This window comes from Bombina bombina, chromosome 1 (genome assembly GCF_027579735.1).
Source record: "Bombina bombina isolate aBomBom1 chromosome 1, aBomBom1.pri, whole genome shotgun sequence".
NCBI classification, from domain to species: domain Eukaryota; kingdom Metazoa; phylum Chordata; class Amphibia; order Anura; family Bombinatoridae; genus Bombina; species Bombina bombina.
Window position 1 is genome coordinate 1,194,437,796 of NC_069499.1, and position 25,634 is coordinate 1,194,463,429.

The 25,634-nt window shown below is 43.4% G+C and overlaps 1 protein-coding gene across 1 annotated transcript in view; it reads right to left on the reverse strand.

Moving 5' to 3' along the window:
- Positions 1-599: 599 nt before the first annotated feature.
- G6PC3 (glucose-6-phosphatase catalytic subunit 3) overlaps positions 600-25,634 on the reverse strand; it is a 65,216-nt gene continuing 40,181 nt past the window's right edge. Inside the window, exons 5-7 of the mRNA XM_053694416.1 lie at positions 1,789-1,907; positions 1,291-1,432; positions 600-1,185 (exon numbers count right to left, since the gene is read on the reverse strand). Of these exons, the coding sequence (XP_053550391.1) occupies positions 828-1,185; positions 1,291-1,432; positions 1,789-1,907 (619 nt within the window). The 3' untranslated portion in view covers positions 600-827. The remainder of the gene's footprint in view (positions 1,186-1,290; positions 1,433-1,788; positions 1,908-25,634) is intronic.

Here is a 25,634-nt window from a genome sequence, read left to right on the forward strand (position 1 = left end):
CACTGCCATTACTTAGTTCCCATATAATAATGATACAAACAAGAAAAATGTATACAATACGGATATTGACTCCCCTATGGTGATAGAACCGCTGCCTTCCAACAGACTCTACCAAGGACTGTTTGATAGGTATGTGTTTGTAGAAGGAGGCGCTGGTTCACAGAGAATCCCAGTGGATTCACTACTATATCCCTCAATCTCTCCAAATATTCTCCACAATCTTGTTAGAATATAGTGGTTCAGAGTAAAATAGGAATAAATGGCTCCAGGTGATTTTATGAAAACATACCTTTTGAATGCTCTTGAGAAAGACAGTTTGTCCGTTTAAACACGTTGAGCTAAATAAAATTGCTTTTTAAACATAAAAAGCTGGAGATTATATTTTCTAATCACCTGGAGCCGTTTATTCCTATTTTACTCTGAACCACTATATCCTAACAAGATCGTGGAGAATATTTGGAGGTATATAGTAGTGAATCCACTGGGATCCTCTGTGAACTAGCTCCTCCTTCTACAAACACATACCTATATAGTAATGACACTTAAATTCATCACACCATAGATTAGAAATTGTATAAGTAAAATGCAAGCAAAAAATCTTGATATCTCCATTGACATTTTAATTATGCAAGAGGAAACTATAACCGATATATTAGAAATTAAATATTACATACTAACACACACACATACTGTGTGTGTATATATATATATATATATGTATAAACATATTGAAGTTCTTCAGAAGATGTGAAGTAAAAAAACTGCAGGCTATCACATCTGTTTCACTCTTAAATAAATAGGTTTGTGAGATTCTACCATGAGAAGAATCAGTCTCTCTTAGGAGTCCTGAAGCCCATGACTTGTGTTATTAGAGGAGCTAGAATAATGGCAGCCAAAGGGCACAGAGAATGGCGCAGAAAGTTCAGAGAATAAAAATATAAAGGAGTGGATATTGGAAATTGAAGGCTGTTGAGAATTTTTAAAAAGAACAGAGAGAGGAACAGACTTACTGTCCTCTCTCTCCAACTAGCATTGTCCCTGTGGAACCTGTCATACAAGGGGCAGTGAAGCGCCAATCCCAACCCTAGGGCACTTCCTGCACTCCTGGTCATGGATGAGAAAGGTCTTGTCTCTATCCGAATCCACTCTGGTTTAGAACACCATTTGGTGGCAAGATGAATGGACCTAGAATAAAGTATTGCATTAGTAATAAGCAAATACAATTTTCACAGAAATAGACAGTATAGTAAGAAAACAACTGAGCAAATACTTCAAAACAATTGTACTCACCAGGAGAGATCAAACCCAATAGTACTCATCACCCAGTTAATGAGGAGGGCTCCAAGCAGAAGAAGTAATGAGGCTAAAGCGTAAAATCCAAAGCTACGGTCAACTGGGATATCACGCTGTAAAATGTGACCCAAGAACACGCCTAGATTTGAGAGAGTGTTACATGCAGAGATTTGATATTTCATGATATTTTTGGTTAGTAATGTTTTATGTTTAACTCCAATCATGACAGGTTCAGTGTTGGAGTTGCATCTAATTATAAATATTATCTGAATATTATAATTCTATGTTCAGACTGTGCTAAAGTTTTAAAATAATTTAAAGAAATCTTAATTAAATACTATTCTATGTTGTTAACACAAGGCTAAAGTCAAATCAGTATAAGTTCAGTATAAGTATCAGTATAAGAAAAAATCAATTAACTACATGGGTCTAGTAGGGTGTACATGCCACCAAATATGGTTTATATGCACTTGCAGTATTCCATTGTTCCCTTACCAGTGAGGATACCAGCCAAAACCTGATGAGGAAAATGTGCCAGGATGAATACTCGAGATACTGCCACTCCTACCATAAGTAAAATGTATAAGATAAGTGGAAGCAAACGCTGGACGCGCCTGGAATAATAAAACAAAACATTTCAAAGGATGTTTCAACAACAGAAGGTGTTTCCAAGCTGGTATTTGGACTTTACACAGAAAACCCCCCAAAAATTATGCTTATCTGTATATCTATATCTTAATTATTTTCTTTCCTAGCAGGGAGAGTCCACAAATTCATTCATTACTGTTGGGATTACAACACCTGGCAACCAGGAGGAGGCAAAGACACCCCAGCCAAAGCATTCCTCCCACTTCCCTTACTCCCCCAGTCATTCAACCGCGGAAAAAGGACAAGTAGGAGAAACCCCAGGGGTATAGAAGTGCCTGAAGACTAGGAAAAAACGCTTCCTTAAAAATAATAGGGCAAGTTCGTTGACTCTCCCTGCCAGGAATGAAAATAATTTATCAGGTAAGCATAAATTTTGTTTTCTTTCCAGTTGCAGGGAGAGTCCACAAATTCATTCATTACTGTTAGGAATCCAAAACCCAAGCTACAGAGGACACAAAATGAACAGGGAGGAAAATTAAGGCAGACGGACCTAAACTGAAGGCACCACCACTTGAAGCACTTTTCTCCCAAAAGAAGCCTCAGCTGAGGCAAAAAATTTAAACTTGTAAAATTTTGAAAAAGTATGCAAAGAGGATCAGGTAGCCACCTTACAGATTTGTTTCATAGAAGAGAAGCTTCATTCTTAAAAGCCCAAGAAGAGGACACTGCACGGGTAAAATGAGTCGTAATCTCTCAGGAGGCTGTTCACCAGCTTCCTCATAAGCCAAACAAATGACTCTCCCCGGTAGTGGCCTTCTGACCCTTGCGGTTACCAGCATATAAAAAGACTGTTGAAAAGCCTTGGTTGCATAAAGATATAATTTCAAAGCACGTACAACATCCAGGTTGTGTAACAAATGCTCCTACTGAGAAGGATTAGAGCACAAAAAAGGTAACACAATTTCCTGATTTATATTGCGGTCAGAGACAACTTTAGGAAGAAAACCTAAATTGGTATGTAAAATAGCTTTATCCGCATTGAAAACACAATAAGGGGGGGATCACACTGCAAAGCAGATAACTCAGAAATTCTGCGAGCAGAAGAAATAGCCAACAAAAACAAAACTTTCCAAGACAGAAGTTTAATGTCAATAGAATGCATAGGCTCAAACGGAGCCTGTTGAAGAACATAAAGAACAAGATTAAGGCTCCGAGGAGGAGCAACAGGCCTGATTCTAACCAGGGCCTGAACAAAGGACTGAACATCAGGAATATTACCTAATTTCTTGAGCAGTAACACAGAAAGGGCAGAGATCTGACCCTTGATAGAACTGGCTGACAAATCTTTCTCCAGACCATATTGTAGAAACAAAAGAATCCAAGCAACCCTTACCTTGTGCCAAGGGAAAACTCGTTCCTCACACCAAGCCAAGTAGGTACGCCACACCTTGTGGTAAATACGACGAGTAACCGGCTTACGGGCCTGGATCAGGGTATCAATAACCCTTTCAGAAAAGCCTCTTTTGGACAGCAGTAGGCATTCAATCTCCACACAGTCAGCCTCAGAGAATCTAGATTTTGATAAAGGAACAGGCCCTGGAGTAGAAGGTCCGCTTGTTGAGGCAACCTCCACGGAGCAGAAGAAGATATTGTCACTAGGTCCACGAACCAGGTCCTGCGTGGCCACGCTGGAGCAACCGCTGGAGCAATTAGAATCACAGAGGCCCGCTCCTGTTTGATAGGGGCGATCACCCGGGATAGGAGAGCAAACGGAGGAAACAGATAAATAAGCTTCAAATTCCAAGTAACTGCTAATGCGTCCACCAACACTGCCTGAGGATCTCTCGATCTTGACCCATATCTGGGCAGTTTGGTATTGAGACGCAAGGCCATGAGGTCTATCTCCAGAACCCCCCACCTGAGAGTTATCTCAGAGAACACCTCAGGGTGAAGAGACCACTGCCCGGGATGGAAGGTCTGTCTGCTCAGGAAATCTAATTTCCAATTGTCCATCCCCTGGCATGTGAATGTGACAATTATGAGATTCTGCCCACTGAAGGCTGCGAGATACCTCTCTCATCACCAGGGAACTCCTTGTCCCCCCTGGTGATTGATATAGTCAACTGGAGTTATGTTGCCCAACTGGAATCTGATAATACAGACAGAACAAAGTTGAGGCCATGACAGCAAAGCATTGAAAATGGCCCTCAATTCCAGAATATTGATTGGAAGGGAGGAATCCTCCAGTGACCAGGTTCCCTGAGCTTTCAAGTGACCCCAAACCACTCCCCAGCCAAGAAGACTGGCGTACGTAGTCACAATCTCCCAAGATGTTCTCAAAAAGCATGTGGCTTGGGACAGGTGGTCCTGACAGAGCCACGAGGAGAGAGAATCTCTCGTAAGATTGTCCAGGATGATCAGTTGAGATCGGAATGGTCGCTGTTCCATTGCCTGAGCATACATAGTTGTAAAGGTCGCAGATGGAAGCGAGCAAAAGGAATAATATCCATGGTAGCCACCATGAGACCCACCACCTCCATGCATTGAGCCACTAATGGACAAGCATTGGACTGTAGAGATCAGCAGGCAGACAGAAGCTTGGTTCAACGTTGATCCGTCAGAAATATTTGCATCACAGACGAATCTATAATTGTTCCCAGAAAACACACCTTGGTGTTGGGAATTAGTGAGCTCTTGCCCAGATTTATCTTCCACCCATGGTCCCGAAGGAAACAGAGAAGGAAGTCCATGTGAGAACAGCAATGATGGAGCTTGAACCAATATATTGTCCAGGTAAGGCGCCAACGCGATATTCTTTGCGTTCTGGCCACCGCTAGAAGAGCCCCTAAGACCTTCGTGAAAATCCTTTGGGTGGTAGCAAGGCCAAAGGGCAGTGCTACAAACTGGAACTGATTGCCCAGAAAGGCAAAACGAAGGAACTGAAAGGAACTGAAAATTATCCCTGTGGTATGCATCCTTCAGGTCAATCGTAGTAGGATGGGACGAAACGTTCCCTCTTTCTTGGGAACCACAAATAGGTTTAAATAAAACCCCAGGCCCCATGGAGGAGAGGTATTTTACACAATTCAAAAAGGCTGTCCTCTTTTCTGGATTTGAAGATAGCCTTGACAGAAGAAATTGGCCTCTTGGTGGGCGAGAACTGAAACCTGTATCCCTGGGAGACCACCTCCAAGACCGAGGGGACCTGAATGTCCCGAAACCGAGCGTCTTGAAAAAAGGACAGTCTGCCCCTACATGATCCGGTCCCGGATCGGGGGGCGTCCCTTTATACTGACTTGTTATCAGAGGAGGGCTTCTTGGACTGCTTGTTCTTGTTCCAAGTTTGGTTAGACTTTCTGGAACTCTTGGGTGGTCAGGCTTGGAAGAGGCCGGAGATCTCTGCCCCTTGTTTGAATAAAAGGAACAAAAATTGCCAGATTGGTGACCCTTGGATCTACATTTCTTGTCCTGTAGGAGGAAGGCACCCTTCCCCCCAGTCACCTTGGAGCGAATAGAATCCAGGCCCAGACTAAACAGCGTCTTCCCCTTAAAGGCTAAAGAGAGGACTATGGACATGGATACCATATCGCTGACCAAGACTTCAGCCAGAGAACTCTTCTCGAAAGGACCACAAGACCATACGACAGCGTTAACATGAAAAATGTGCATAATCGTGTCACAAATGAAAGAAATTGGCCACCTTGAGGGCCTTAATCCTATCCTGAATGTCTTCTAGAGCAGGGGTTGCCAACCTTTCGGACCTCAAGGACCACTAAACTCACAATTTTGAATCCCGTGGACCACTAACATGATTTTTTTTTAAAAGGTACAAATCTATATATATATATATATATTTATGCAAAAGTTTAGGCACCCCTGACAATTTCCATGATTTTCATTTATAAATAATTGGGTGTTTGGATCAGCAATTTCATTTTGATTTATCAAATAACTGAAGGACACAGTAATATTTCAGTAGTTAAATGAGGTTTACTGGATTAACAGAAAATGTGCAATATGCATCAAAACGAAATTAGACAGGTGCATAAATTTGGGCACCCTTGTTATTTTGTTGATTTAAATACCTGCAACTACCTAGCACTGATTAATTGGAACACAAAATTGGTTTGTTGAGCCCATTAAGCCTTGAACTTCATAGACAGGTGCATCCAATCATGAGAAAAGGTATATAAGGTGGCCAATTGCAAGTTGTTGTTCTCTTTCACTCTCCCCTGATGAGTGGCAACATGGAGGCCTGAAAACAACTTTCAAATTACCTGAAAACAAAGATTGGTCAACATTATGGTTTAGGGGAAGGCTACAAAAAGCTATTGCAGAGATTTAAGCTGTCAGTGGCCACTGTGAGGAACATAGTGAGGAAATGGAAGACCACAGGCACAGTTCTTGTTAAGGCCAGAAGTAAAATATCGGAGAGGCAAAGGATGGTAAGAAAGGTCAAAAACAGCCCACAGACCACTTCCAAAGACCTGTAACATAATCTTGCTGCAGATGATATCAACAATTCAGCGTACAGGAGAGTAATGCGGAAGAATCCTTTTCTGCACACATGCCACAAACAGAGTCGCTTGAGGTATGCAAACGCACATTTGGACAAGCCAGCTTCATTTTGGAAGAAGGTGTTGTAGACTGATGAAACAAAGATTGAGTTATTTGGTTATAACAAAGGGCATTATGCATGGCGGCAAAAGAACACAGCGTTCCAAGACAAACACTTGCTAGCCACAGTAAAATTTGTTGAATGTTCCATCATGCTGTGGGGCTGTGTGGCCAGTGCCGGTACTGGGAATCTTGATAAAGTTGAGAGTTGCATGGATTCCACTCAATATCAGCAGATACTTGAGAATAATGTTGAGGAATCAGTCACAAAGTTGAAGTTACGCCGGAGCTGGATATTTTAACAAGAGAACGACCCAAAACACTGCTCAAAATCTACTCTGGCATTTATGCAGAGGAACAAATACAATGTTCTGGAATGGCCATCCCAGTCCCCAGACCTGAATATCATTTAAAATCTGTGGGGTGATTTGAAGCGGGATGTCCATGCTCGGCAACCATCAAACCTAACTGAACTGGAGATGTTTTGCAAGGAGAAATGATCCAAAATACCTTCATCCAGAATCCAGACACTCATTACAGGCTATAGGAAGCGTCTAGAGACTTATTTCTGCTAAAGGCGGCGCTACTAAATATTGATGCAATATTTCTGTTGGGGTGCGCAAATTTATGCACCTGTCTAATTTCATTTTAATGCATATTGCACATTTTCTGTTAATCCAATAAACCTAATTTCACTACTGAAATATTACTGTGTCCTTCAGTTATTTGATAGATCAAATTGCTGATCCAAACACCCAATTATTTATAAATGAAAATCCTGAAAATTGTCAGGGGTGCCTAAACTTTTGCATACAACTGTATATATATATATATATATATATATATATATATATATATATATATACACATATACATACATACACACATATACTGCATATACTGTACATAACTAGTATAACCATAGCTAAGTTTATATTATGTATATATTTACACATTTTTAAGAATTATTTTTTGGAATTAAATAACTGAATGACAGAACTGAGAGAATACTTCTAAATGATAGATGAAGGGTACGTGCCAACTTTTGAGCTGGAAGCAGAGAGACAGAAAGTGGGAAAAAAGGAAATTTATGCTTACCTGATAAATTTGTTTCTTTTACGATACGATGAGTCCACGGATTTCATCCTAACTTATGGGATATCGCCTCCTGGTCAACAGGAGGCAAAGAGCACCACAGCAGAGCCGCATATATAGCTCCTCCCTTCCCTCCCACTCCAGTCATTCGACCGAAGTTAGGAAGAGAAAGGAAAAGCCAAGGTGCAGAGGTGACTGAAGTTTAACAAAAATAAAAGACCTGTCATACAAAAAACAGGGTGGGCCGTGGACTCATCGTATCGTAAAAGAAATAAATTTATCAGGTAAGCATAAATTTCCTTTTCTTTTACAAGATACGATGAGTACACGGATTTCATCCTTACTTATGGGATACAATACCAAAGCTATAGGACACGGATGAAAGGGAGGGACAAGACAGGGAACCTAAACGGAAGGAACCACTGCTTGAAGAACTTTTCTCCCAAAAACAGCCTCAAAAGAAGCAAAACTATCAAATTTGGAAAATTTGGAAAAAGTGTGAAGAGAAGACCAAGTTTTGCAAATCTGTTCAACAGAAGCATCATTTTTGAATGCCCATGAGGAAGCCACAGCCCTAGTGGAATGAGCCGTAATTCGATCAGGAGGCTGCTGTCCAGCAGTCTCATATGCAAAACGGATGATACTCTTCAGCCAAAGAGAAAGAGAGGTAACCGTAGCTTTCTAACCCCTGCGCTTCCCAGAAAACACAACAAACAGGGAAGATGATTGACGAAAATCCTTAGTGACCTGTAAGTCAAACTTCAAGGCACGGACCACGTCCAAATTATGTAACAGTCACTACCTTCTTAGAAGAAGGATTAGGACACAAGGAAGGAACAACAATTTCCTGATTAATATTTTTATTTGAAACAACCTTAGGAAGAAAACCAGGTTTGGTACGTAACACCACCTTATCCGAATGAAAAATAAGATAAGGAGAATCACATTGTAATGCCGAAAGCTCAGAAACTCTGCGAGCAGAAGAAATAGCAACCAAAAATAAAACTTTCCAAGATAATAATTCAATATCTATGGAATGCATAGGTTCAAACGGAACCCCTTGAAGAACTTTAAGAACTAAATTCAAACTCCAAGGAGGAGCAATTGGTCTAAACACAGGCCTGATTCTAGTCAGAGCCTGACAAAAAGATTAAACATCTGCCAGACGCTTGTGTAACAAAATAGATAAAGCAGAAATCTGTCCCTTTAAGGAACTTGCTGACAACCCTTTCTCCAATACGTTTTGGAGAAAAGATAAAATCCTGGGAATCCTAACCCTACTCCATGAGTAGCCCTTGGATTCGCACCAATAAAGATATTTACGCCATATCTTATGGTAAATCTTTCTAGTAACAGGCTTACGTGCCTGAATCAAGGTATCTATGACCAAATCAGAAAACCCTTGCTTAGATAAAATTAAGCGTTCAATCTCCAAGCAGTTAGCTGCAGAAAAACTAGATTCGGATGATGGAAGGGTCCCTGAATGAGAAGGTCTTTCCTCAATGGAAGCTTCCACGGTGGCTGAGATGACATGTCCACCAGATCGGCATACCGAGTCCTGCGAGGCCACCCAGGAGCGATGAGTATCACCGATTCCCTCTCCTGTTTGACTCAAGCAATCACCCGGGGAAGGAAATCAAATGGAGGGAACACATAAGCTAGGCTGAAAGACCAAGGCACTGCCAAGGCATCTATCAGCTCGGCCTGGGGATCCCTTGACCTGGACTCGTTCTGGCGAGATGCCATGAGATCCAACTCCGGCCTGCCCCATCTGAGAATCAGGTCGGAAAATACCTCCGGATGGAGTTCCCACTCTCCCGGATGAAATGTCTGTCTGCTCAGAAAATCTGCTTCCCACTGTATTATCCTGGCTACTTCTGTCATCGCTAAGGAACTTCTTGTTCCCCCCTGATGATTGATGTAAGCTACAGTCGTTATGTTGTCCGACTGGAATCTGATGAATTGGGCCGAAGCCAACTGAGGCCAAGACCGAAGCGCATTGAATATTGCTCTCAACTCTAGGATACTCCTATAGCATAAAACCATGCGGTCTCGGCAGACAGTGAAGCTCCGATCACTCTTTCACCCACGCTGCGTATTACAGAATAAAGCTGCGCGGCTTCCAGAGTGCGGGAGAAAAACTCTGCCCTTCGTAGGCGTCACTAACTCCTAGCGTCTTATTGATTGGGTCTCCTCTCAAGAACCGAGAGCCGTATGTCGCTGCGAGCGCAGTTGTAAAAACCATGCGGTCTCGACTCTCTCACCCACGCTTGTTTGACCCGTGAGTTCTCTGGCCACAATAAAAGGCGCTTTCTATGCGTACCGCAAAGTGAAAGTAATAGACACACCGGATCCCCATAAGCACCAGAGACATGCTCCGCTTATAGGGTCAGTCATGATTAGCCCCCGCGTCAGCCCAAAGTACATATGCGCTCCCACATATCACATAAATGTGTCCTGAGCGTCCCTGCCTATCCTCCCCCACCACATCCTTCTTAACACCTGTAGGGAGGCCCTGGGTAAAATTAGGGGGTCACAGAAATAAAGGCTGCAGCGATTCCTGAGTTAAGGCTGTCCTAGAAAAAAGAGCTGCACATACCTTGGTGCTGATCGACAGCATGAATCGTCCCACAGCTATGAAGAAGTCTTCTGCATCTTCTTGTCATTCTGTGGAGACATACAGGGCCTTAGTTAGAATTGCTAAGACCATATTGAGAAGGGCAGCATACAGTATGGGAGGCACAGTGAGAAATTAATCCCACCAGTTCCCAATGCTTTAAAGCCACCTGTAGCTCTGCTAACAAGAGGCTGACCAGGTCCTCGCAACACCCTGTAATAAAATAGTACTCACTGGCACCATTTAAAAATAAAAAATCTTGATTGAAGAAACTAAACCAACACCTCACTTTACCTCTTCCTATGTCTAACACAGGCAAAGAGAATGACTGGAGTGGGAGGGAAGGGAGGAGCTATATATGCGGCTCTGCTGTGGTGCTCTTTGCCTCCTCCTGTTGACCAGGAGGCGATATCCCATAAGTAAGGATGAAATCCGTGGACTCATCGTATCTTGTAAAAGAAAAAGAATTATGTTTAAAAGGACCACAAGACTTCCAAGTTACCTCCCCAGTTAGGAATTATTCAAAACTACTTATGATCATGGACAGACATTGGAGTCATAAATTAAGTTTATATCACAAAGCTCTTAATATGGATGTGAGCTAACCACAACTGATGTTACTGGCAATTACTATAATACTGGTTACTGGTGGGATATAGCTGATAATTGCTGGATGGCAATTACTGGAATTCAGGTGGAATGGCTTTGTGCGCGGGAAAATTATTAGAATAAAAAATAATTAATATTTAATTTTAAAAAAAGAAGATGGAGGGGAGGAAGACAAACAGTGATTTAAGTCCATCTGAAGGAATTAGGAGGAATTTGGAAAACTACTACAAAGAGACAGGTAAAAGGAAGAAAATAAATCAAATATAAGAGAGAAATAGTTTTCTTTTTAAAGACACGATGAGTCCACGGATTTCATCCTTACTTGTGGGATTACGCCTCCTGGTCAGCAGGAGGAGGCAAAGAGCACCACAGCAGAGCTGTATATATAGCTCCTCCCTTCCCTCCCACTCCAGTAATTTTTCCACTCTTTGCCTACGTTAACGATGGGCGGAGCTATGTTGCGCAGCATTTTTGCACGCCATTGTTGGGGCCATCTGTGCTCTGTAAAGGCTTTATTCAGTGTTTCTAGCTGGATGGGAGGTTTTGCTTATTATGGCCGCCATAATTCTCCCGGCATTACTAATACGGAGCTATCCGACGCATCTTGGTGCGTCTTTGTTAATATCTGTTGGATCGGACAGTTATAGTGTTTTTTTTCTCTGCTGCGTTTGTTGTCACGCAGCAGAGAGACTTGCTCTGTCCCCAAGTTTTTTTCTGGATACTAGATGGTTGCCTTCTATTTTGTGGGCAATACGGTGTCAAGTATCCTCAGGTTCTCTTAGGTTTGGGGATGGTTCCATAATCATAATAACACAGTTTTTTTCAAACAAAAGGGTGTTTTCAGTTTCTGTACGCTCTAAATTTCTTACATATTCCTGTTCTTGAAATAAACTTTTTGTTAATCTAAGTTTGTTTCTATTCAGAAGAATAACTAGTTACTGTTCAAAATTAAGGAGACAGTAACACTTGTTATGCGTTAATTTTCTGAAGGAAATATGTTAAGCAATAATTGCAGGCGCATGTAAATTCTTCTGCTCAGAAAAGTAAACTTTTTCAGTTTAACAGTTAAAGAGACAGTAAGAGTTTGTATGTGTTAATTTTTATTAAGCATTGTGGTCCAGTGGTTAGCACAGGCCCTAGCAACCATAAGGTTGAGAGTTTAAATCCAACTAAGGTTGATGATTTCTAATAAGACATGGTTTCTCAGTCTGTTTTTTAAAAAGAAATATTTTTTTTTACAGCTGTTTGTGTCAATTCATCCCTTGTGACTTAGGATGGTACAAAAGCACACAACAATAGAGTTATCTTTAAGATTAAAGAGTCAGTAACTTTTTTGTGTGTAAATTTTATAAAAAAAAAAAAAAATCTTCAAAACCTACTCTTAAAGAGTCAGTAACCTTTTTTTGTGTAAATTTTATAAAAAAAAAAAAAAAATCTTCAAAACCTACTCCCTCTAAAGCGATTGCTGTTTAGGAGTCTGTTGACAATGGTCAAATTATGACACAAATTTCTCCTATAGTGTCCCACAAAATGTTAGGGCCCACATGCAGTGCCCTGCACACTCCACTTGGAGTTGTGATGCATTATATGTTTTTTCCATGGGGAAGAAAACATTGCTAGAGGAATTATTTCAGTATTTGCTATTCCTAATGGTTCTTCCATGTTACTGAAGGAGGAAGATACTTTGGGGAGTTTTTTTGGCTATCCTGGGCGATTCCAACATAGTACGTCCAGTAAAGACATTCCCTATATTTACAAAACTGTTTCCCATAGCCGACTCAGCTAAGGAGGCTGGACAAACATTCCCTAGTGAGGGACGGAGTTGTTTCAGCTTAACTAAGTGAACTACTATACCCTTAGAGGATAGTTGGACAGAGATTACAAGTGGGATGTACACCAGGGTTTACTATGGCAACCAGCTGTGTACTTGGAGACCATCACTAGTGTGCCGGCATATTGGTTTGATGCATTGTCTGATGCTACTAAGTCAGAATTTTCCCTGAGTAAAATCCAGGATGGGATGCTTTCAAAATGGCTAAATTCCTTTATTTCAAATTCTTCCCTTCAAGTTATCAAACTGGGAGAATAGGTTGCTCTGTTCCAGCTCATAGAGCCTTATGGTTAGAGACTTGTTCTACGGTTATATTCTCTAAGTCTAAGTTTTTGGTGATTCCTTACCAGAAGAAGATGTTGTTGGGCCCTGGCTTGTCGGAATTTAAAAAAACAAACAAAAAAAACATAGCCTGCTGTTGAATCAAAGACAGCATGACAGACATGCCCCAGATCCAGAATCGGGTCTTGTAGGGGGCTGATTTTCCGTCTTCGCTCAAGTTTGGGTTCAAGCTCAAGAGTTTTCCTACCAGAGGCAGGTTTCTGCTTTCAAGTTTGTCTGCGGATCAGACAAAAGGAGAGGCGTTCTTACACTAAGTAGGAGACCTCTCAGACCTGGGAGTGATTGTTCACGTTCCAATACAGCTGGGTTTTTTATCCCAATCAGGTAGTGGTTCCCAAAAAAGTAGGAAACCTTCAGACCACTTTTTAGATCACAAGAGTCTAATCAAAATTCAAGATGGAAACTATTCATTTGTTCCATTCATCTCTTGATCCAAGAGGGTCAATTAGACAACAGTGGCTTTAAAGGACAGGTACCTTCATGTGCCGTTCACGTGGATCGTTTCAAGTTCTAGGGTTTGCCTTTCTGGACAAACGCTTCCAGTTCGGGTCTCTTCCTTTCGGTCTGGCCACAGCTCTGAGCTTTCACAAAGGCTCTGGGTTCGCTGTTGGCGGTGCTTCGGTTCCGGGGGAATTGCAGTGGCGCCCTATCTGGACGACATCCTAGTCCGGGCATCATCCTTACAGTATGCAAGTTTCACATGGACATGGTGTTATCCTTTCCGCGATCTCACGGGTGGGAGGGGAATTTGGAAAAGTGTTCCTTAATCCCAAGCACAAGGGTAACTTTCTTGGGAATCATAATAAATTTCTTATCAATGTAGATTTTTCTGACGGAGTCAGGAAATCAAAGATTATCGAAACTTGTCTAGTCCTTCAGTGGCTCAGTGCATGGAGGTAATCGGGCTGATGGTGGCGGCAATGGTCATCATCCTGTTTGCTCGGTTACGTCTCAGCCCTCTACAGCTAAACCTGCTCAGCCAATAGAACGGGGTTTATGCAGACTTGTCTCATTGAATACTTCTGGATCAGGAGACAAGTCTCTCTTCAATGGTGGTTATCTCGGTGACATCACTCCCAGACCATCTTGGGTGATTGTGACAACAGACACCAGCCTTTTGGGGTGGGGAGCAGCCTGGGACTCCCTGATGAATCAGGGAGTCTGCACTCAGTCAGTCTGTTCTCGGTTTGAAAATTATGGAGCTGAGAGAGATCTACGATGCTCTTCTGGCCTGGCCTCAGTTAGCCACGGTCCAGTTTATCAGGTTCCAGTCAGAAAACATAACTTCAGGCTTACATCAATCATCAGGGAGGAACGAGGAGTTCCTTAGCAATGACGGAGGTGGTCAAAATAATCTAGTGGGATGGAAGTCCACTCTTGTTATCTCTCGGCGATCCATTTCCCAGGGTGGTCCAGTGGGAAGCGGTTTTCCTGAGCAGGCAGACTTTTCATCCGGGGGAGTGGGAACTCCGTCCGGAAGTGTTCTCGAACATAGTTTTCAAGTGGAGTCAATCAGAATTGGATTTCTTGGCGTCTTGTCATAATGCCAAGCTCCTGAGATACAGGTCAAGGTCTAGGGACCCCCAGTCGGAACTGATACATGCTCTGGCGGACCCTTGGATTTTCAGTCTTGCATACCTATTTTCTCCGTTTGTTCTTCCTCGGGTAGTTGCTCGAATCAAACAGGTGAAGGCATCATTGCTCCTGCGTGGCCTCGCAGGATTTAGTATGCCGATCTAGTGGACATGTGCTTCCTGCCACCTTGGAAACTTCCATTTAGGGAGGACCCTCTCATTCAAGAGCCCTTCCTTCACCCAAATCTAGCTTCTCTGAAGCTGACTGCTTAGAGATTGAACGCTTAATTCTATCCAAGCAAGGTTTTTCTGATTTGGTCATAGGGACCTTCATTCAGGCACGTACCTGTAACTAGAAAGCTTTACCATAAGATATGGCGCAAATGTCTTTCTTGGTGTGAGTCCAAGGGTTACTTGTGGAGTAGAGTTAGAATTCCCAGAATTTTGTCTTTTCTCCAAGAAGGATTGGAGAAGGGTTTGTCGGCAAGTTCTCTGAAGGGTCAGATCTCTGCCTTATTTGTTTTGTTACACAAGCGTCTGGCTGATGTCACAGATGTTCAATTAGTTAAAATCAGGCCTGTGTTTAAACCAATTGTTCCTCCATGGAGTTTGAATTAGTTCTTAAAGTTCTTCAAGGGGTTCCGTTTGAACCTATGCATTCCATAGATATTAAGTTGTTATCTTGGAAAGTTTTATTTCTGTTTGAAGAGTGTCTGAGTTTTTGGCATTATAATATAATTCACCTTACCTTATTTTTCATTAGGATAAGGTGGTTTTTTCATACTAAACTTGGTTTTCTTCCTAAGGTTGTTTCAGACAAGAACATTAATCAGGAGATTGTTGTTCCTTCCTTGTGTCCTAATCCTTCTTCTCAGACGGAACGTCTTCTGCACAATTTGGACGTAGTCCGGGCTTTAAAATTTTACTTGCAAGTGACTAAGTACTTTCGTCAATCATCTTCTCTGTTTGTCATTTTTTCTGGAAAACGTGAGGGTCAAAAAGCTGTGGCTACCTCTCTTTCTTTTTGGCTGAAGAGTTTCTTCCGTTTTGCATGTGAGACTGCTGGACAGCAACCTCCTGAAAGGGTTACGGCTCATTCCACCAGGGCTGTTGCTTTCTCATGGGCATTCGAAAATGATGCTTCTGTTGAATAGATTTGCAAGGCTGCAACTTGGTTCTCTCTTCACAATTTTTCTAAATTTTACTAATTTGATGCCTTTGCTTAGGCTGAGTTTGGGAGAAAGGTTCTTCAAGCAGTGGTGCCTTCTGTTTCGGTTCCCTGTCTTGTCCCTCCCTTTTTCATCAGTGTACTCTAGCTTTGGTATTGTATCCCACAAGGATGAAATCCGTGGACTCATCGTGTCTTTAAAAAGAAAAGAAAATGTATGCTTACCTGATAAATTTGTTTCTTTTTAGACACGATGAGTCCACGGCCCGCCCTGTTCTATGAGACAGGTTATTATTTTGTAAACTTCAGACACCTCTGCACCTTGGCTTTTCCTTTCTCTTCCTAACTTCGGTCCAATGAGTGGAGTGGGAGGGAAGGGAGGAGCTATATATACAGCTCTGCTGTGGTGCTCTTTTCCTCCTCTTGCTGACCAGGAGGCGTAATCCCACAAGTAAGAATGAAATCCGTGGACTCATCGTGTCTAAAAAGAAACAAATTTATCAGGTAAGCATAAATTTTCTTTTTTTAAGATTTTCTTTTTTATATACTTTACTTCCACTTTTTCAAGCCAAGACTATACCAAACTGCTGGCTTTAGAATGGAAGCATCTTTCTCTGAGCAGCACGCCGGGCAGGAGGAGTTAAAAATACAATCAATCTACGCAAGTTGAGCAGTACTACGCAACGTGCGTAGGGAGATTGTAATTTAACTTCTCCGTCGGTTTTCACTGATTTCCAGCCTGGCACTGTAGGGAGTTGTGGCACGACGGGGGTGACACCATCAGAGGGGATTAATTCCTGCTTGATGGTGTCAAGGACCACCAGTGGTCGGCAACCGCTGTTCCTTCAGTTATTTGATAGATCAAAATGAAATTGCTGATCCAAACACCCAATTATTTATAAATGAAAATCATGGAAATTGTCAGGGGTGCCTAAACTTTTGCATACGATTGCATATATATATTAGTCCTAAAGCCCGTGTACACGGGCCATTTTTTGCAGTACAGCGGTTCAACCCCTTGCTCTCTCTCTCTCTCCCGACTCTTTTTTGCTCTCTCCCCCTCTTCTGCTCTCTACCTCCCCCTCTCTATTTTGCTCTCTCTCCCCCCTCTTTTGCTCTCTCCCCCCTCTCTTTTCCTCCCTCTCCACCCTCTCTTTTGCTCTTGCTCTCTTTCTCCCTCTCTTTTGCTCTCTCTCTCCCCACTTTTTTTGTTCTCTCCCCCCTTCTTTTGCTATCTCTCTGTCTTTTGCTCTCTCTATCAGCCCTCTTTTGCTCTCTCTCTCCCCCCTCTCTTTTGCTCTCTCTCTCCCCCCTCTCTTTTGCTCTCTCTCTCCCCCCTTTCTTTTGCTCTTTCCCCCTCTCTTTTGCTATCTCTCTCCCCCTCGCTTTTGCTCTCTCTCCCCCTCTCTTTTGCTCTCTCTCCCCCTCTCTTTTGCTCTCTCTCCCCCTCTCTCTTGCTCTCTCTCTCCCCCCTCTCTTTTGGTCTCCCTCTCCCCCTCTCTTTTGCTCTCTCTCTCCCCCCTTTCTTTTGCTCTCTTTCCCCCTCTCTTTTGCTGTCTCTCTCCCCCTCGCTTTTGCTCTCTCTCCCCCTCTCTTTTGCTCTTTTTCTCCCCTGTCTCTTATGGTCTCTTTCTCCCCCTCACTTTTGTTCTCTCTCCCCCTCTCTTTTGCCTGCTCTCTTTCCCTACCCTCTCTTTTGCTCTCTGTCCTCCTCTTTTGCTGTCTCTCTCCCTCTCTTTTGCTCTTTCTCTCCCCCCTCTCTTATGCTCTCTCTCTCTCCCCCTCTCTTTTGCTCTCTCTCCCCCTCACTTTTGCGCTCTCTCTCCCCTCTCTTTTGCTCTCTCTCTCCCCTCTCTTTTCCCACCCTCTCTTTTGCTCTCTGTCCTCCTCTTTTGCTGTCTCTCTCCCTTTCTTTTGCTCTCTCTCTCTCTCCCTTTCTTTTGCTCTCCCCCCTCTATTTTGCTGTCTCTCTCCCTGTCTTTTGCTCTCTCTATCCCCCCTCTATTTTGCTCTCTCTCTCGCATCTCTTTTGCTCTCTCTCCCCCCTCTTTTGCGCTCTCTTTCTCTCCCCTCTTTTGCTCTTTCTCCCCTTTCTCCCCCTCTCTTATGCTCTCTCTCACCCTCTCTTTTGCTCTCTCTCTCCCTCTCACCTCTCTTTTCCCCTCTCTTTTGCACTCTCTCTCCCATCTCTTTTGCTCTCTCTCCTCCCTCTGTCCCCCCTCTTTTGCGCTCTCTTTCTCTCCCCTCTTTTGCTCTCTCTCCCCTTTCTCCCCCCTCTCTTATGCTCTTTCACCCTCTCTTTTGCTCTCTCTCCCCTCTCTTTTTCTCTCCCTCTCTCTCCCCCTCTCTTTTGCACTCTCTCTCCCCTGTCTTTTGTGCTCTCCCCCTCTCTTTTGCTCTCTCCTCCCTCTCTCCCCCCTCTTTTGCGCTCTCTTTCTCTCCCCTCTTTTGCTCTCTCTCCCCTTTCTCCCCCTCTCTTATGCTCTCTCTCACCCTCTCTTTTGCGCTCTCTCTCCCCTCTCTTTTTCTCTCTCTCTCCCCTCTCTTTTGCAATCTCTCTCCCCTGTATTTTGTGCTCTCCCCCTCTCTTTTGCTCTCTCTCTTTCCCATCTCTTTTGCTCTCCCTCTCTTCCCACTCTTTTGCACTCTCTTTCTCTCCCCTCTTTTGCTCTCTCTCCCCTTTCCCCCCTCTCTTTTGCTCTCTCTCTCCCCTCTCTTTTTCTCTCCCTCTCTTTCTCTCCCCTCTCTCTCCCCCTCTCTTTTGCACTCTCTCTCTCCTGTCTTTTGTGTTCTCCCCCTCTCTTTTGCTCTCTCTCTCTCTCTCCCATCTCTTTTGCTCGCTCTCTCTTCCCTCTCTCCCCCCCTCTTTTGCGCTCTCTTTTTCTCCCCTCTTTTGCTCTCTCTCCCCTTTCTCCCCCTCTCTTTTGCTGTCTCTCTCTCTTGCTCTATCTCCCCTCTTTTGCTCCCTCCCCTATCTCTATATATATATACACACACACACACACATAGAGGTTTGTACCTTTTTAAACAAATTCATGTTAGTGGTCCATGGGATTCATAATTGTGAGTTTAGTGGACCCTGAGGTCAGAAAGGTTGGCAAACCCTTTTCTAGAGAAATCGCGACTAGGACCATCTCCGACAAGGAGTCGCTCCAAAAGATGCTGGCTCCAGCAACCGTCGCTATGCTTGCAGCAGGTTGAAAGAGAAGATCCATCTGATGAAAAAGTCTCCTTAGGTACCCCTACATCTTTCTGTCCATGGGGTCTCTAAAAGAGGTACTCTCCTCAGGCTCCGCTGGTTTTTCCTCACCTGAATCAGAATCAGAGAGTTCCCCTTCATAAGCTACTGAGGTATGCTCATCCTCAGAATGCTGAGATAGTAATGCAGGCTATAAATGTGAGGGTGAGGAGAGGTGTGTGGAACTCTGTATGCAGGAATGGAAAACCAGAACAAAGAAAGTATTTTCTTGAACACACATTACTGAAGTAATACAAGAAACAAATAGATAAAAGCAATGTAAGGTAGTACAAGTCTCTCAACAAGCACAGTCTACCCAGCGGGTACTGTTGGTGAGGGTTAGGCCTTCAGGATGAAGATAAGCTTGTACAGGGATCACAGTAGAGATGCTTGGTTTCAGGAACAGGATAAGCATACACAGGTATCACAGTAGAGATGCTTGGTTTTAGGAACAGGGTAAGCATACACAGGTATCACCTTAGAGATGCTTGGTTTCAGGAAGAGAATAATCATACACAGGTATCACTGTATAGATGCTTGGGTTTCAGGAAGAGGATAAGCATACACAGGTATCACAGCTGATGTGCTTGGCTTCAGAAGCAAGGTAAGCATACACAGGTATCACAGCTGAGGTGCTTGGTCTCAGAAGCAAGGTAAGCATACACAGGTATCACAGCAGAGGTGTTTTGGTCTCAGCAGCAGGGTAAGCATACACAGGTATCGCAGCATTCTGAGGATGAGCATACCTCAGTAGCTTCTGAAGGGGAACTCTGATTCAGCTGAGGGAAAACCAGAGGAGCCTGAGGAGATTACCTTCAGATTTAAGCTTGAACACTTTAAGTCTAGGATGGGCCGAAACTTTCCTACTTTCTTGGGAACAACAAATAGGTTTAAATAAAACCCTTGGACCCATGGAGGAGAGATCTTTTATGCAATTCAAAAAGGCTGTACTCTTTTCTGGATTTGAAGATAGCCTTGACAGAAGAAATTGGGCTCTTGGTGGGAGCGAGAACTGAATCATATTCTGTATCCCTGGGAGACCACCTCCAAGACCCAGGGCTCCTGCATGTACCAAAATCAAGCGTCTTGAAAAAAGGACAGTCTGCCCCCTACATGATGCGGTCCCGGATCGGGGGGTGTCCCTTCATACTGACTTGTTATCAAAGGAGGGCTTCTTGGACTGCTTGTTCCAAGTTTGGTTAGACTTCCAGGAACTCTTGGGTTGGTCAGGCTTGGAAGAAACCGGAGATCTCTGTCCCTTGTTTGAACAAAAGGAACAAAAATTGCCAGATTGGTGACCCTTGGATCTAGATTTCTTGTCCTGTAGAAGGCACCCTCCCCATCACGTGGAGATAATAGAATCCAAGCCCGGACTAAACAGCGTCTTCCCCTTAAAGGCTAAAGAGAGGAGTCTGGACACGGATACCATATTGCAGACCAAGACTTCAGCCACAGAACTCTTCTCAAAAGGACCACAAAACTAGACAACAGCGTTAAGACAAATAATTTGCATAATCGTGTCACACATGAAGGAATTGGCCATCTTGAGGGCCTGAATCCTATCCTGAATGTCTTCTAGAAAAATCTCAACTAGGACCATCTCCGACAAGGAGTCACACCAAAAGATGGTGGCTCCAGCAACCGCCGCTATGCTTGCAGCAGGTTGAAAGAGAAGATCCATCTAATGAAAAAGTCTCCTTAGGTACCCCTACATCTTTCTGTCCATGGGGTCTCTAAAAGAGGTACTATCCTCAAGGAGATAGTAGTTCTCTTAGCCAGCGTGGAAATAGCGCCATTCACCTTGGGGATGGTACTCCACAACTCTGGATGAGAGTCAGGCACTGGAATTCCAGGCTTCTCCCATTTCTTAGAAATTATGTCTGCCATGCGAGCTGGGACAGGAAAAACCTCAGGAGCCCTAGGTCTAACATCATAACCCCTGTCCATCTTAGGTATCTTACACTCATCAGAAGGATTAGGCTCAGGAACCTCCAGAGTCAATAAAATCTCCCTGAGTAGAAAGCAAAGATGTTCAAGCTTGAATTTGAAGGTAATCTCCTCAGGCTCCGCTGGTTTTTCCTCACCTGAATCAGAGAGTTCCTCTTCAGAAGCTACTGATGTATGCTTATCCTCAGAATGCTGAGATAGTAATGCAGGCTATAAATGTGAGGGGAGGTGTGTGGAACTCTGTATGCAGGAATGGAAAACCAGAACAAAGAAAGTATTTTCTTGAACACACATTACTGAAGTAATACAAGAAACAATAGATAAAGCAATGTAAGGTAGTACAAGTCTCTCAACAAGCACAGTCTACCCAGTGGGTACTGTTGGTGAGGGTTAGGCCTTCAGGATGAAGATAAGCTTGTACAGGGATCACAGTAGAGATGCTTGGTTTCAGGAACAGGATAAGCATACACAGGTATCACAGTAGAGATGCTTGGTTTTAGGAACAGGTTAAACATACACAGGTATCACCGTAGAGATGCTTGGTTTCAGGAACAGGGTAAGCATACGCAGGTATCACCTTAGAGATGCTTGGTTTCAGGAAGAGGATAATCATACACAGGTATCACTGTATAGATGCTTGGGTTTCAGGAAGAGGATAAGCATACACAGGTATCACAGCTGATGAGCTTGGCTTCAGAAGCAAGGTAAGCATACACAGGTATCACAGCTGAGGTGCTTGGTCTCAGAAGCAAGGTAAGCATACACAGGTATCACAGCAGAGGTGCTTAGTCTCATCTCAGCAGCAAGGTAAGCATAGACAGGTATCACAGCAGAGGTGCTTGGTCTCAGCAGCAAGGTAAGCATACACAGGTATCACAGCAGAGGTGTTTTGGTCTCAGCAGCAGGGTAAGCATACACAGGTATCACAGCATTCTGAGGATGAGCATACATCAGTAGCTTCTGAAGGGGAACTCTGATTCAGCTGAGGAAAAACCAGCGGAGCCTGAGGAGATTACCTTCAGATTTAATCTTAAACACTTTAAGTCTAGGATGGGCCGAAACTTTCCTACTTTCTTGGGAACAACAAATAGGTTTAAATAAAACCCTTGGCCCCATGGAAGAGAGATCTTTTACGCAATTCAAAAAGGCTGTCCTCTTTTCTGGATTTGAAGATAGCCTTGACAGAAGAAATTAGGCTCTTGGTGGGAGCGAGAACTGAATCATATTCTGTATCCCTGGAAGACCACCTCCAAGACCCAGGGCTCCTGAATGTACCAAATTCAAGCATCTTGAAAAAAGGACAGTCTGCCCCTTACATGATCCGGTCCCGGATCGGGGGGCGTCCCTTCATACTGACTTGTTATCAGAGGAGGGCTTCTTGGACTGCTTGTTCCAAGTTTGGTTAGGCTTCCAGGAACTCTTGGGTTGGTCAGGCTTGGAAGAGACCGGAGATCTCTGTCCCTTGTTTGAACAAAGGGAACAAAAATTGCCAGATTGGTGACACTTGGATCTAGATTTCTTGTCCTATAGGAGGAAGGCACCCTCCCCCCCCCCCCCCCCAGTCACTGTGGAGATAATAGAATCCAGGCCCGGACTAAACAGCGTCTTCCCCTTAAAGGCTAAAGAGAGGAGTCTGGACATGGATACCATATTGCAGACCAAGACTTCAGCCAGAGAACTCTTCTCAAAAGGACCACAAATCTAGACAACAGCGTTAAGACAAATAATTTGCATAATTGTGTCACAAATGAAGGAATTGGCCATCTTGAGGGCCTGAATCCTATCCTGAATGTCTTCTAGAAAAATCTCGACTAGGACCATCTCCGACAAGGAGTCACACCAAAAGATGGTGGCTCCAGCAACCGCCGCTATGCTTGCAGCAGGTTGAAAGAGAAGATCCATCTGATGAAAAAGTCTCCTTAGGTACCCCTCCATCTTTCTGTCCATGGCGTCTCTAAAGGAGATACTATTCAGCATGGAAATAGCGCCATCCACCTTGGGGATGTTACTCCACAACTATGGATGAGAGTCAGGCACTGGAAACATTCTCTTAAATCTGTGACAGATAGCTCATCGTGCTAATGCACTGTTACAGAGATTTGTGGCAACCCAAGGGTTTCAGGTTCGATCCCGGCAAGGTTCACTCAGCCTTTTATCCTTTCGAGGTTGGTAAAATGAGTACCATTAAGTTGGGTAATAATAATACCAGTTATGAGTGCCGTGAGTCGATTAAGTTTGAGGTTGTGCACTATACAAGTATCCAATTATTATTAAAATTAGCAGATGGAGAGAATTAAATTCCAGGCTTCTCCCATTTCTTAGAACTGATGTCTGCCATTCAAGCTGGGACAGGAAAAACCTCAGGAGCCCTAGGTCTAACATAATAAAACCTGTCCAGCTTAGGTATCTTAGGCTCATCAGAAGGCTTAGGCTCAGGAACCTCCAGAGTAGATAAAACCTCCCTGAGTAGAAAGCGAAGATGTTCAATCTTGAATCTGAAGGTAATCTCCTCAGGCTCCGTTGGTTTTTCCTCAGCTGAATCAGAGAGTTCCCCTTCAGAAGCTACTGAGGTATGCTCATCCTCAGAATACTGAGATAGTAATGCAGGCTATAAATGTGAGAGTGAGGAGAGGTGTGTGGAACTCAGTATGCAGGAATGGAAAACCAGAACAAAGAAAGTATTTTCTTGAACACAATTTACTAAAGTAATGCAAGGAAACAATAGATAAAGCAATGTAAGGTAGCACAAGTCTCTCAACAAGCACAGTCTACCCAGCGGGTACTGTTGGTGAGGGTTAGAATGAAGATAAGCTTGTACAGGGATCACAGTAGAGATGCTTGGTTTCAGGAACAGGGTAAGCATACACAGGTATCACAGTAGAGATGCTTGGTTTTAAGAACATGTTAAAGTGAATGTAAATTTTGATGCTAAAGTGCCGTTTTTTAAAAATTTGATTAAAAACAGGGGCACTTTAATTCATCAAAATTTACATTTCACTCCTGTTGTGAAAAAAAACTTATCTTTTAAACTTGACAGCAGCTCCAGCTTCCTCCGTTCGTTTAGTTTCAGAAGCAATGTAAGCATACACAGGTATCACAGCAGAGGTGCTTGGTCTCAGAAGCAAGGTAAGCATACTGTCTCAGAAGCAATGTAAGCATACACAGGTATAACAGCTGAGGTGCTTGGTCTTAAAAGCAAGGTAAGCATACACAGGTATCACAGCAGAGGTGCTTAGTCTCAGCAGCAAGATAAGCATACACAGGTATCACAGCTGAGGTGCTTGGTCTCAGAAGCAAGGTAAGCATACAGTCTCAGAAGCAATGTAAGCATACACAGGTATAGTGTTTGGCCTCAGAAGCATTGTAAGCATACAAAGGTATAACAGCTGAGGTGCTTGGTCTCAGAAGCAAGGTAAGCATACAGTCTCAGAAATAATGTAAGCATAAACACACAGGTATCACAGCAGAGGTATTTGGCTTCAGAAGCAAGGTAAGTATACACAGGTATCACAGCCGAGGTGCTTGGTCTCAGAAGAAAAGTAAGCATACACGGGTATCACAGCAGAGGTGCTTAGACTCAGCAGCAAGGTAAGCATACACAGGTATCACAGCAGGGATACTTAGCTTGAGGAATATGGAAGGTATACACAGGTATGCAGGACCCAGGAGCAGAAACCAGAGAAGTATACTCAGTATAGGTCAATAACTCAGCAGGGAGTGAAGGGCTGATTGCACTTTATAGAAACTCACACACCTGTAATCAATAGGATGGCTGTTTAAATCCTAAGAAGGCAAGGCCATGCGTGCCTAGGAAATTGCAGCATAACAGTTTCAAACTGAAATGTGAAGCTGAGAAGAGGTCCTCCAAGTAAGGTTCCTGACAATAGAGGAGTACTGAGGAGATATGTTTAACCTTTCTCTTGCCCGAGTTGGGAAAGGCATTCAGCGCACCAAAAAAATCCAATTGTAGCTGTGCCACAAAGTCCACTAGTAAATAAATACCCCCAGATGTAGACTGTGCTGAGCCACAGGGAACTGCCTGTGCAACATTTTGTGACGGGGACTGAGGAAAAAGTAGTGGCATATCCTGGAAAACAGAGTCCTGAGAGGTAGAAGGCTCTGAGGGGTTAATTGTATCAGACAAGGATGCTTGGAACTTAGTTCCCTTGGACTTGGCTTGTAAAACTGATGACAAGCATATAGAACAAAATTGTGCAGAGGAGCAAACCTTTTGCTATTCGCAATACAAACATTTTTTAGCAAGAAATAAAGAAGGTGACGATTCCTCCATGCTATATCTTCCTCAATAGCAGGAATAAAACACTCAACAGTTAACCAATAAGCAGATTAATGAAAAAAATGCACAAAAAGCAACGGCACCTCTAAACCATCCCTGCTATGGCCGGGGCACTCACCATCTCCTGATCCGGATACAAGAAGAGCTGTCACAGATAACTCTGATGGTGGTCGGAGACAGGAGAACAGAAATCGGAGAGCAGCAACTCACGTGATGCTGCGCTCAGAAGAGATCCGCCCCCTGCCAGGAAAGGAAGCGCGTTTCCGAGTGTCAAGAACTTGGCTTCAAATAGTGTCAAAGTTTTTTTTGTTTGTTTTTTCCCCAAAAACACCCCTATTTGTCCTCAATAAAGGTACCGCAAAATGTATCCCATATTATACTAGGCAATCCAACATAACTAACCGCCTTGGTTGTAAAG